Source organism: Bubalus kerabau, chromosome 22 (assembly GCF_029407905.1).
Source record: "Bubalus kerabau isolate K-KA32 ecotype Philippines breed swamp buffalo chromosome 22, PCC_UOA_SB_1v2, whole genome shotgun sequence".
Lineage (NCBI taxonomy): Eukaryota > Metazoa > Chordata > Mammalia > Artiodactyla > Bovidae > Bubalus > Bubalus kerabau.
The window spans coordinates 8225420-8239365 of NC_073645.1; the positions used below are offsets into that span (position 1 = coordinate 8225420).

The 13946-nt window shown below is 36.3% G+C and overlaps 1 protein-coding gene across 1 annotated transcript in view; it reads left to right on the top strand.

Annotated features, from left to right (window-relative positions):
- The window catches only part of PCDH15 (protocadherin related 15), a 1792715-nt gene that overhangs the window by 1716463 nt on the left and 62306 nt on the right, over window positions 1–13946 (top strand). Inside the window, exon 32 of the mRNA XM_055560763.1 lies at window positions 9731–9819. Coding sequence (XP_055416738.1) covers window positions 9731–9819 — 89 coding nt within the window. The remainder of the gene's footprint in view (window positions 1–9730; window positions 9820–13946) is intronic.

Genomic DNA, 13946 nt, shown 5'->3' on the forward strand with positions numbered 1-13946 from the left:
ATGGGAAATCATTGAAAAAAATTAGTAAGAGTGAATGAAGATACAATTGTTAACTTTGATAAAACTTTCTTGTTTAGTGCAAATCTGATTCTCCCCTGAGGACACTACTTCTGCTACTGCCTCCTCAAGCAGAAGCTTTTGTTTGTATTTTTTACTGTTTTTGTCAGCCTTCATACTACCTGCTGGGAGAGTAGGATCCTCAGTGTACATCACTGCTTCTAGGCCCTCCTTCCTTCCTTCCTAAGAATCAGCCTTGATTTTCATCATCTGACTGTCACTAACTGCCTTACTTCGTTCCTGGGACTCCGAAGCCTTGATCAATCCCGAATATGTCTCAATGAGTTTGGCTCCAGAGTTACTATTACTTTCTCCAACAATCCTCCTACCTTTTGACAGTTTCATTATACACAAAGAGGATTCTTCCAATATCCTGAACTCGCAGTTCCTTGAATGCCTTTCCTCCAATGGCTTTACTTTTCATCCTATTTCAACCACTGAAAACCTGAGTTACTTTTTGCCATTGCCACTTCTGACACTCCTTTTATAGCCTCCATTTCAAACCACCCACTCTTTGACCATCATCTCTTTCTCCAGGGAATCTTCCCAACTCAGGGATCAAATCTGTAATCTCCTGCATTGTAGGCAGATTCTTTACTGCTGAGCCATCAGAGAAGCCCTCTCTTAAACACCTCTTAAATCAAAATTCTCTCTGTTGGGGGAGAAATCAACTGCTTATCTGAAATCAACTGCTTATGCCAACATCATCAATGACTTTCACTTATTAAAAGCACTGATAATCTGAATCTCCATCTTATTTGAACCATTAACTACCTTTAGTTGATTATTACCTTTACTAGGCTTCCAGGCCACCATTCACTCTTCTTTATCTCTTTCCTCCCTGTTCAGTCCTTCTCAGTCTTTTTTGCTGTCATTTTCTTCTCCTGACCTTTTAGTCAATGTTTCTTAGGGCTCAGACATTAATTCTCTTTTCTATCTTCACTCTATGACTCACTAAACTCATTCGGTCCCACAACATTAAAAGGTCATCTATATATATTACAAAATTTCAAATTTATATCTTCACCCTGAAGCTCATTCCTGAATAGCAAAGTCATGTGTCAAAATGTACATACAGAATTATACTTGAATGTCTACTAAAGACCTGTTCGATGTTTGCTAATCTTCTCTTCCTCATCACATCTCTTCTACCTATAGTCTTCACAAATTTTGCTCTATGACCAAATGAACTTTGAATTCCTTGTGTGTGTGTGTGTGTGTGTGAATGTGCTTGGTCATGTCCAACTCTTTGTGACCCCATGGACCTGTATCCCGCCAGGCTCCTCTGCCCATGTATTTTCCCTAGTCTCTTAATTCCTTTCTCTACTTAACCACACATTTAATTCCTGAGTAAATATTGGTGTATATATGTATATATACACTGTAATGTACATATACTTCATATGTGTGATATCTTCATATTTTTCAGTATTTCTACTGTTATAGTTTGTTTGATCAAGCATCATGACTCACTTGCATCATTGCACAAACTCACTAACTTGCTCGTATGCTTTCTTTCTTGCCCTGCTAAAGTCTGGCTTTACTATAGCAAATAAAGTGATATCTTAAAGTGTAATTCAGGTCCTGTTATCTATCTGTTCAGAACTTTCTAATATCAGCTGATTCTTTCAGAGAAATTCTTAGATTATAGAAGACTATGAGGCCCTTGGTAATCTGACCTCCAATGATCCATTTTCTACTCTTCTCCCTGTAACTCCTTCAAACCTGATAATATTGGCCAGTTTGCTATTCCTCCAATAGTCAAAAATGCTCTCAATTTAGAGAATTTTATAACGAGCTTCCCTTGTGGCTCAGCTGGTAAAGAATCCACCTGCAATGCTGGAGACCTGGGTTCGATCCCTGGGTTGGGAGGATCCCCTGGAAAAGGAAAAGGCTACCCACTCCAGTATTCTGATCTAGATAATTCTATGGACTGTATAGCCCATGAGGTCACAGAGAGTCAGACAGAACTGAGCAACTTTCACTTTCACTACCTACAATGTTCTTTCCTTGCATTGTTCAGGACTAGCTAGCTCCCTTATCTCTTCTAAATATTTGTAACAATGCATTTCACAATGGAGCATACTCTCATCATCCTAGTTAATACTGCAACATACTGCATCTCTGTATACTTAGCTGTTGCTTTCTTTTCTTTTTCTTTAATATAATGGGCTTATAGTATTAGTGTTTTTTCCTCAGAAAAGCTCTATAAGGAAATTTTAAGAAATTAATTTAATTTAATCCCTAATGTATTTCAAGCACCTAGAATAATTCCTGTCATAGATTGAGTACTAAATCCCTATGTGTTCAGTGAATGAGTGGCCTGTCTCTTGCAGTGTAAGTTAGCAGTTCTCACAGGTAGTCTATGAAAACCTGTATGCACGCTAAGTCACTTCAGTCATGTCTGACTCTTTGCGGCCCTATGGACTGTAGACTGCCAGGCTATTCCCTCCATGGGATTCTCCAGGCAAGGATACTGGAGTGGGTTGCCATTTGCTTCTCCACCATGAGAACCAGAGGGACCCCAAATCATTTCAGGGTTCATGAGATCAAAGCTCCTTTCATGAAGATACTAGGACACGATTTGCCTTTTTACCATGTTGCATTTGCCCTGCCACAAAAATGGCTATGGCTTCATCAGTTCAGTTCAGTTCAGTCACTCAGTCGTGTCCAACTCTTTGCGACCCCATGAACTGCAGCATGACAGGCCTCCCTGTCCATCACCAACTCCCGGAGTTCACTCAGACTCATGTCCATCAAGTCGGAGATGCCATCCAGCCATCTCATCCTCTGTCGTCCCCTTGTCCTCCTGCCCCCAATCCCTCCCAGCATCAGAGTCTTTTCCAATGAGTCAACTCTTCACATGAGGTGGCCAAAGTACTGGAGTTTCAGCTTTAGCATCATTCCTTCCAAAGAAATCCCAGGGCTGATCTCCTTTGGAATAGACTGGTTGGATCTCCTTGTAGTCCAAGGGACTCTCAAGAGTCTTCTCCAACACCACAGTTCAAAAGCATCAATTCTTCGGCGCTCAGCTTTCTTCACAGTCCAACTCTCACATCCATACATGACCACTGGAAAAACCATAGCCTTGACTAGATGGACCTTTGTTGGCAAACCATACATAAACAGGAAAAAAAAAAAAGAAGCCTGTTTCAAATAAGAATGCCCTTATTTAGGTGGTAAAACTTGTTACTTTTAACAAATATCAACTCTTGACTAAAAACTTTTTCAATGTTTTCTATAATAAAATAAGAATACTGATATGTATGAAAGTTTCATGGCTGTCTCAGAGAAAAGCTCTATGCAAGTTGAATTAGCTGCTTTTTTGAAGGAATGACTTTTTATTTGAAAAAAATAACTTAGAGATAAAATATGGTTATTCAGACTTGGATTTTTCATGGGCATTTACACAAAAATAAATGAGGTGAGACTGTCAATTCAAGGAAAGCAACTGACAGTATTTGTTGTTAATGATGACAGTCAAGCCTCCAAGTACAAATTAGTATATTGGGAAGCATGTGTTCACCACTGTGAGTTTGACAGCTTGCCATTACTGAGAGATTTTTCTGATGAGATCAGTGGTAATATTAAAGAATGTGATTTTTTTCTTGGTATTGTGTAATGTAATGTGTCAATATTTGAAAAACTGGCAATATTCAGTGAACCGATATTTTCCAAATGACCAATGCAAGATGCTTTTAAAAATTCATAGGCAGAAGGTCCATTCAAAGTGCAAGACCGATAAAGTTATTTTAGTGTAACTGAACATGATTTTAGATTTTACATTGAAACTAATCTTGAAGAAACTACCACTTGAGTTTTGAGTTTGCAGACAACATACACAATCATTTGAAAGCAAAAAAAAAAAAAAAAAAAAAAAAGTACTTAAGATATCTCTTCTTTTTCAAGAAAAGTGAGATTGTGCCAGAGACCAGTTAGGAAGAAACAGTGACCAGACCAAGCAAGAAACTGTGTGAACCTCTAGAATTTTGCTGTCCATTGTGTTAACTCTTTGCTATATGTGGCTTCTGAGCACTTGAAATGTGGTTAGGTTGCATTTAGACATACTGTGTAATATACACAATAGACTTCAAAGACTTAATATGAAAAACATGTAAAAACTCTCCTTAATAAGTTTTTTAGCTTCCCTGGTGGCTCAGATGGTAAAGAATCTACCTGCCATGCAGGAGACATGGGTTCAATCCCTGAGTCAGAAAGATCACATCGAAAAGGGAATGGCAACCAAATCCAGTATTCTGGCCTGAAGAATTCCATGGACAAAGGAGCGTGGCAGGCTACAGTCCATGGGGTCACAAGAGTCAGTCAGGAATGACCCATTAACATTTTCACTTTTTCTAGACTGATTAATACTGGAATGATAATATATTGATTATATTAGGTTAAGTGTATTATTGAATTAATTTCATTAATTTTTCTCTTTCTATTGTGATTACCAGAAAATTGAAAATTACATACCTGGCTTTTCTTTTTTTTTTTTTTTGGTCTCACGTTATGTTTATATTGGACTGTACTATCTAAACTATTTAAGAAGTGAATAGGAAAAAAAAAGAATTATAAGAGGTTTATGAGAAATAAAAAAGATTCAGAATCTCCTTTTTTAAAAGTATGTGTTGCACAAATATTAGATTTTTGTTTTTTTCTTTTGATTGTACCTAGTAATTTTAATCCATTACAAAAATCAACCCTCCCCCCCAAAAAAAGATGTTTACAAGAAGTGTCATTAGTAATTAAAGCATAAATAATTAAATGAAGCAATTTTAAAGGAGAATTTAAAAAATTTTACTATAATAAACTGAAGTGCATTTGTAAGAATATTTGCATAAAGGCTCTACTGAAAATGTAATATAAACAAAATCTCTTTGCTGTAGATGATAGAAGAAACCAATGATTCAAGGACATGGAAATTTTTGTAAGATCAAAATTTAAACTACAATAGCTTGTCTTCATATGCACAAAGCATATATATGTTCTACATAAATAATATGTATATGTCAATACTTTTATGGAGATTTAAAATTTTAAATCTGTTTGTAGATAAGTCTGAGATAGTTACTTCTGGAGAAGGCAATAGCACCCCACTCCAGTAATCTTGCCTGGAGCCTGGTAGGCTGCAGTCCACAGGGTTGCAAAGAGTCGGACACGACTGAGTGACTTCACTTTCACTTTTCACTTTCATGCATTGGAGAAGGAAATGGCAACCCACTCCCATGTTCTTGACTGGAGAATCCCAGGGACGGGGGAGCCTGGTGGGCTGCTGTCTATGGGGTCGCACAGAGTCGGACATGACTGAAGCAACTTAGCAGCAGCAGCAGCAGAGTTAAATGCAGTCTGACTTTTTATTTTATCAGAATTAAAAATGCATTACTTTTTTATATTTAGTGTACAAAATCATGTTTTCAAAATCATTTTCAAAAAATCTTTTTGAGAAATTATAAGCTTAATATGGATATATTCCAGAGGACTTTAAATCTTGATTCAGTTTGTTTAATGAATTAAAAATTCTCTTTGAAGTAATTTATCCTTCTGACTAAAGAGAAAGTACTGACAGTCTTTTAAACATAAATGATAGAGTTACTTATAGCTTTAAGGCCAAATATTGCTTCTCAATAGAGTACCCAGCACATGAATTGACTGCATTCCAACACTTTACTTGTAAAACAACCTTCAAAACTTAGAACTTATTTATGCAAAGGGAAATTTTACCTTTCCCCCATACTGAATAAAACATTCTAGTGTCTCATTGATCTACAATTAGTGGAAATCACTCAACCATGTGAAATCAATCCCTGGGTATTTGTTTTGATAGACTGACTGTGTAACAGAAAACTCCAAAATTTCAGTGGTTTAAACTAACAAGGTTTGTTTTTGCATGACCCAACAATGAGAGCATATATGGTTGGGTGATGTTTTTGACAGCTCTTGCAAATTGAGATTCAGTGGCTCAGTTCCCTTCCAGCATGTGTCTGTGTCCTGCTCTATAGTTTCTTTTTTTTTTTTTAATTTTATTTTATTTTTAAACTTTACATAATTGTATTAGTTTTGCCAAATATCAAAATGAATCCACCACAGGTATACATGTGTTCCCCATCCTGAACCCTCCTCCCTCCTCCCTCCCCATACCATCCCTCTGGGTGGTCCCAGTGCATTCAAACAGATACTGCCCAAGAAAGGGAAGGTTCACCCATGGGATAGATTAAAAAGTATTTGTTTCCTCTTTTGTACTGACTTCCATTGGTCAGAACATCATATGGTTCCATCAAACTCCAAAAGAAGCTGAGAAATCTGCTCTTATTTAGAAAAGAGTCCATGATTACTATTTATTTCAGGCTGTTTGTTTTGGATCATTTTTTTTTTTAACATTCTCTCACCCAATATTGAAAGAGAAAAAAGAAGGGAGGAAGAGACAAAGGAAGAAAGAGAGGGAAGGAAAGAAGAAAGAGAGGGAAGGAAGGAATAAAAGAAACAGTTTCACAAAACTCATATAGATTTTTCTGGAGATTTTTATCATGTATTTTTACTACTAAAAACTAAAACAGGAAGCAAAACAAATAACAAAAAAAGTTATATGTAATATGTAATGTTAGTCCTTTTTATTTTTTTATTCAGGAGTGATGCAAAAAGATAAAAGAGTTACCAAAAAAAACTGTGATAATCCCCTTTTTCTAATGAACTTACATTTTGTGTGTGTGTGTGTGTGATGACACAGTCAAGATTCATGTACATGTTTAAGGAAAATGTAAACATTTGATCCTAAATACCTATAATGAGTTAGAGATACAGGTTGGAACTGCCGGTGTTAGCAACTTGCTGTAGGTGGTAATAAGATAGACTCCTGGCTCAATATAGTCTATCTGCACACATGAATTATTGGGCCCACATTGTGGTTTGAAAGATTTCAAATTAGTTGTAAATATTTCACATCTTATCTCTTTCCTTGAAAGATGGAAAACTCCAGCAGCTCTGGATCTATTTACCCACATCACAATATTCAGTAGAGATGAGCAGTAGCTGAGTTCTTCAGAGGAGTAATATGCTCTCTGATTTGAGAGCCTGCCAATTCTCCCTATTATTTCATACTTTTGACAGCTTTCCTTATTTAGGTTACCTGCCTGGTCCCTGAAGAAGTTTGAGCTTATGACTTCTGATAGGGCATCTATGGGCAACTATATGCAGAGAACTTGGAGCTTATATAAAAAATATATGTAAACATGGGGTTAAAGTGAAAGTCGCTCAGTGGTGTCTGACTCTTTGTGACCCCATGGACGCTATAGTCTATGGAATTCTCCAGGCCAGAATATTGGAGTGGGTAGCCTTTCCCTACTCCAGGGGATCTTCCCAATCCCGGGATCAAACCCAGGTCTCCTTATTGCAAGTGGATTCTTTACCAGTCGAGCCACCAGGGAAGCCCAAGAATACTGGAGTAGCCTATCCCTTCTCCATGGATCTTCCCAACCCAGGAATCAAACAGGGTCTCCTGCATTGAGGATGGATTCTTGACCAACTGAACTATCAGAGAAGCCCAAAACATGAAGTTATTACCTAGCAAATTTATATTCAGATATATAGTGCTAAATATGCCTATTGCAGAGTATTAAATTAATAGTCCTAGTGTATATGCATTTACACAATTTTAATTGTGTATAATATTAGATACACATTTTTAATTTTAAAATTTAATATTACAAACTGCCATTACTGCATGGCAAATAGAAGGGGAAACGATGGAAATAGTGACAGATTTCCTCTTCTGGGCTCCAAATCACTGCGGACTGTGACTGCAGCCAAGAAATAAGAAGACAATTGCTTCTTGGCAGGAAAACAATGACAAACCTAGACAGCATGTTGAAAAGCAAAGACATTACTCTGCTGATAAATGTTTATATAGTCAAGGCTATGGTTTTCCCAGCGGTCATGCATAGTTGTGTGAGTTGGACTGTAAAGAAGGCAGAATGCCAAATAATTGATGCCTTTGAACTGTGGTGCTGGAGAAGTCCCTTGGACAGCAAGGAGATCAAACTAGTCAATTTTAAGGGAGATCAACCCTGAATATTCACTGGCAGGACTGATGCTGAAGCTGAAGCTCCAGTATTTTGGTCATGTGATGCAAACTGACAACTCATTGGAAAAGACCCTGATGCTTGGAAAGATTGAGGGCAGAAGGGGAGAAGAGGGCATCAGAGGATGAGATGGCTGAACAGCATCACCAATGAACATGAACTTGGGCAAACTGGGAGATGGTGAGGGACAGGTACGCCTGGCGTGCTGCAGTCCATGGGGTCACAAAGAGTCAGACACAACTGGGTGACTGAACAACAATACTTGTGTATAATGTATGTACAGGACAGTACATCTTTTAATGTCTGGGTAACAAAAGAGCACATGTTCTGGAGCCTGTGTTTAATTGGGACCAAGATATTAATGTCTCTTTGTTGTATTGGAGACATATTTTAAAATTGGATATTTAAATTTTTTTCATATTTAAAAAATGGAATGATACGGTAACTACCTGATACAATGATTTATAGAATTAAATCAGTGTCAATTCCTGTGTGTATGCATATGTTAAGTACTTTCAGTTCTGTTCAACTCTTTGCAACCCTATGGACTGTAGCCCACTGAGCTCCTCTGTCCATGGGATTCTCCTGGCAAGAATACTAGAGTGAGTTGCCAAGCCCTCCTCAAGTGGAATCTTCCTGACCCAGGGAACGAACCCATGTATCTTCAATATCCTGTGTTGGCAGGCGGGTTCTTTACCTGGGAAGCCCATTAATTCCTGTACTTTTGAGCGAAACAGTAAAACATGTATTGTAAGCAGAGAATAAATGCTATTATTTTTCTTCCATTTTTCTAAATAAGAACATAGAAGGGACTCTAAATATTACATGGAAGAATGGATTCATAAACAGTGTTAAATTAGCTTATTTCAGCCCCATCTGAAGTTTTTATGTATTGTCATTGTTTTAGTCACTAAGTCGTGTCCATCTGTTTGTGATCTAGCGGACTATAGTCCACCAGGCTTCTCTGTCTGTGGGATTTCCCAGACAAGAATACTGGATTTGGTTGCCATTTCCAGGGGATCTTCAAGACCCAGAGATCAGATCTGTGTCTCCTGCACTGGCAGGTGCATTCTTTACCAGTGAGCCACCAGGGAAGCCCGAGTTTGTATGTGTATACCTCTTTATCTACATGAAATTGGCTAATGCAGACATGATTCTGTATTTGGTGATCTCATGGAATGAATTATTCTAACTATCCATGTCCCAGATTCTTAATGACAATGAATAAAGGATCTCTTAGGATTTGTAAAACCTAAAAGCTTAGTTTTCCTTTTTCCTGAGTGTTCTTAAATAACCCAGTTTTTAAAAAAATGTACAAAACCACATTTACTTAATGCTTTTGTAAAAGTCAAGAAAACAAATGCAAAATCAACAAGGGTCGAAGTCACTTAGGCTTCTATAACATCTAAGTAAGCAACTATTCTCTCATTCCCAATCTGTTCCAACATATATAACAGAGATTATGTAGTTAGAAATACCATTTATACTTAAATTGGAAACCACTATGTCTTTGCATAGTAGGAAAGAAAAATGTTAATTTGATTATAGAAATGTTAACAAGTAAAAGCCAAATGAATTCTATTTTTGTCTTTCAGGTCTCTGTGGTCAATCAGCTGGATATGCAAGTCATTGTTTCTAATGTGCCCCCTACTCTAGTGGAAAAAAAGATAGAAGACCTTACAGAGTAAGGGTTTTTCTTTACTTACATATTTGTTTTCATATGGCTACAGTTTTTTACTGAATTAGGTCATTTTAATCATTACAATGTTCAGACTAAACACACATTTTTAAAAATACCTTCTCAAAATTAAACTTAAGTCATTCTTTTATTGAAACAGGTAACTTCATTTGAAGTGATGATCTAAGATTCTTCAAATAAGAATGAAAATTAGATGTGAGATCTTATTATTCAGAATGTTTTGACTAATGGGTCAACATAAACTCAAAATACTGTACATAAGAAATAAGCATAACTACTTGAGTATATATCTTGATTTTGTGGCTCCAGAGTCTTCAAAAAGCTCATTGTCTCAGCAATCCAGCTAGTCCAGGAAATGCTACTATTTCTCAGAGTGATGTGTCTAAATGGCTAAAGCTGATTATTTTGTAATTTTTAAAAATGTTAATTCTTTCATATTTTCATTTTAAAATACATGTCATGTCCCTTTGCCTTTTTAACAGTGTATACTCTACATGGCTGAATATGTTAGTGTTGTCTCAAAACTGTGATTATGAATTCACAATTTCCTAATATTCTAAATATTATCGAGGAATATTAACATGTCTGTATTTCACCCTTAACTACCCTAACCTAGCCTGTACCATTTAATAATGTCATAGTGACACTTATTAGTTATTCCTTGTCTTCTATTGAATTCAACTTGACAGATGTCAGTTACTGTCAATTTGCCTCTTTCAAGTAAAACATCTTTATATTTCTGAGCTGCCAGAAGAAACTGTAGATGGTCAGATAGTTAACCTGCCACTAGCTATGTGTCAAATAAAATACAATAGGCACTGGATTAAGGCATGAGTGACTCTCCTATAATAAGAGCATATGTGTTTGCAAGAATTACTTCCTGGTGCTTCACAAAATTTAACCTTTCTTTGCCACATAAAACATCCTATGAAAGAGGTGGAATAGCGATCAGAGAGTATCTTGTTTAATTCTGTAAAAGTGGTTTATATATGCTTAACTTTTATTAAATAGTAGCTGATTACACCTGTTTTGATGTCATCTATTGGAGCAGGCTTTTTCTGATTACACCATCCAAAAGAGATGACACTCTTTTCAACCCCTGCTTTTGTTCAAAGCATATTTAATATTTATATTATTATATATCAATTTAACATAAGCTTTATAAGATAGGAAATCTACCTTTCACTACTATAATTCCAGTTATATAGTAAGCATTTGATGCATTTTCCTGAATGAAAGTTTTGTGCAAGCAAAATCATGATGTTCTTTTCTTCATATTGAGACAAAATTTATAAAAACTGAAAATGGCCATGTAAAAGTATAATTTCATAGCAGTTATATGATTTATTCCTCTTACATAGATATGAAGATTTTAAAAAGAAAAATCAGGCATCTTTGAAAGAAGTTTTAACTTCATATAATATTGTCTTTGAAACACAAGCTTGGGCAAATAGTTTAATCTTCCCCGGACTCAATTTCACCATTTGTTGAGAAGATAAAACTCCTTTCATAGAATATCATGAGAACTAAATAATATAAGCCATTTAAGACTCTTCTAAAACTATGAAAATTGTGAACATTCAATGAACAATAGATATTCTGTGCAAATGAAGTTAGTGACCCAAAGTCAGTAGGGTAAGGCAGAGAGATCTCAGAGTTTTGGCATGTTCTATACAAAGAATCTAGTTTAGTAATGGAGGTCAGATTATGGATTATGGATTCAAGCAAACTAGTTTGATGTCGATCTTGTGTTCCTTTAGATAGAATTAAACATAAATGTGTGGGACTCCCCTGATGGCTCAGTGGGTAAAGAATCCACCTGCAATGCAGGAGACACAATGACTCAGACACTTTGATCCCTGGACTGGGAAGATACCCTGGAGGAGGAAAATGGCAACCCTGCTCCAGAATTCTTGCTTGAAAAATCCCATGGACACAGGAGCCTGCCAGGCTGCAGTCCACAGGGTTGCAAAGAGTCGGGCATGACTGAGTGACTAAGCACATAAGTAAACCTAAATTTACTAATGCAGTAAGCATAGCACGTGCATGCCAGATTCCCTTTTACAGGATGTCTTTTCTTGTTTGTTTTTTACAATCTGTGTTACTTTAAAGATTTTTAGGAACAAAAATTTTGGATCCCTTTTTAAAAAGAGACTTTTTCCAGGGAAGTTTTATGTCATTGTAAAATAGAGCAAAAGATAAAGAGAATGCCCATATACCTCTTCTTCCACCCCCCTCACACATAGCTTCCCTCACTATCCATATCTTGCACCATAGTGCATTTGTTACAATAAATAAACCTATGTTGACACATCATAATCTATAGTCTACAGAGTCTACATAGTCTCAAATCCATAGTCTACATAGTGTTCACTCTTGGTTGTATATCCTGTGGTTTGGACTACTGTATCTATCATTGTAATATCATACAGAATAGATTCACTACTCTAAAAAATCCTCCATGCTCCTCAAACCTTTCCCACTAACCCCCAGAAATCAGTGATCATTTTACTGTCTCCATAGTTATATCTTTTCCAGAAGATCATACCCTTGGAATTATATAGTTTATAGTCATTATGATTCCTCTCGAAATCAACTTTAGTAGATAGAAGATGGAAATAGCAATAGACTGTTAGATCTGATTCAGCACCATGAAGCCCCAAATGCTCCATCTCCCAGGGCTGGGTGTGAGAGAATGGAGGGCATAATGAAAGCATACACATAGACGAAGTAGACAGCAGAGTGCCAACTTGGTACTTAAAAATAGGAATTTATTATTCCAATGATCAGACTAACCAATATATATGTTTCCTGTAGGTATTCTTAGATAAGTCACATCACCTTCAAAGCCATCTTCTGTATTTCCTGAGACATCTCTATCTTAAGATGGGAAAACAAACTCCATATGATCATCACTTTTATTTTTCTCCTTTGTATGTGCTTTCAGTCGCTCAGCTGTGTCTGAATCTTGAGACCCCAGACTTTAGCCCTCTAGGCTCCTCCTCTCCATGGGATTTTCCAGGCAAGAATACGGGAGGGTTGCCATTTCCTCCTCCAGGGGATCTTACTGACCCAGGAATCAAACTCATTTCTCCTGCATCTCCTGCATTGCAGGTGGATTCTTTACTGCTGAGCCACTAGGGAAGTGGCCAGATCATAATCCAAAGTGTTCTGATAAGCATAAAATCAGCACAGATTGGGAGAGTAGATCAAAGAAAAATGTAATGATCTAATAAATCTGTTTCACGATTGGGAAGATTTTTCATAAGGTATCAATGTCTTTTGATTACTAAGAGCATGATGCCTGGAAAATAGAATGCTCAAAGAGTATATCTTAGTTGCTATAGGAATGATAATAATTACTCCTCACTTTCTTGGAACTGGCTTAAATAGCTCTACTAATTTTTTTCTTTTATTACTTTGTTTTTTTAATACTTATAGAAGTAACTAAATGACCTTTTGCAATGAAACACATATCTTTTTAATTATATTAATATATTCAGCAAATTCTCCCATAATGAGAATCTGTGCCCCTTATGAGTGGCCTCGCATGTTTGCATTTTGAAGTATCTTAGATTGATCTTAGCATTTATCTCTTTGTGAGCATTGTTTTTCTGTTACAAATTCTTGAGATTAAGGCATAGGAGAAATAGCTGTGAGGGTAAGGTTAAGGAGATCTTATTATAACATACAAATGATTGGCAATAGTGTCTAAAGAAGCGAAGAATTGTTTGCATTTTGTGTCTTCCTCCTTGCTCTTTTCACTTCACCATGAAGCTCATATAAATAAGAGATGCTTGGGATTCTAAAATTTAAATGGTAAGAATCTGTGGAAATGGCATTTTCAAAAATATAGATAAAATAATTTAGAAATATTGTGTTATAATATGAATCAGAATTGGTAACTTAGGTCTCAGAGTTGGTCAAATGCTTCTTATTTTCTAAATACAATATGAAAATTCAGTGAAATTAAGACTTTATTGAAGTAGTTATTACTTTGGTGTGGAGGAGCCTAATAGTTCATGAAAAATTTACAAAGCATCTGAAATGAGTCTGTGTAATTAATCTATAGCTCCTGGAATACAGCTTACAAAACATACTTTAGAAATCTA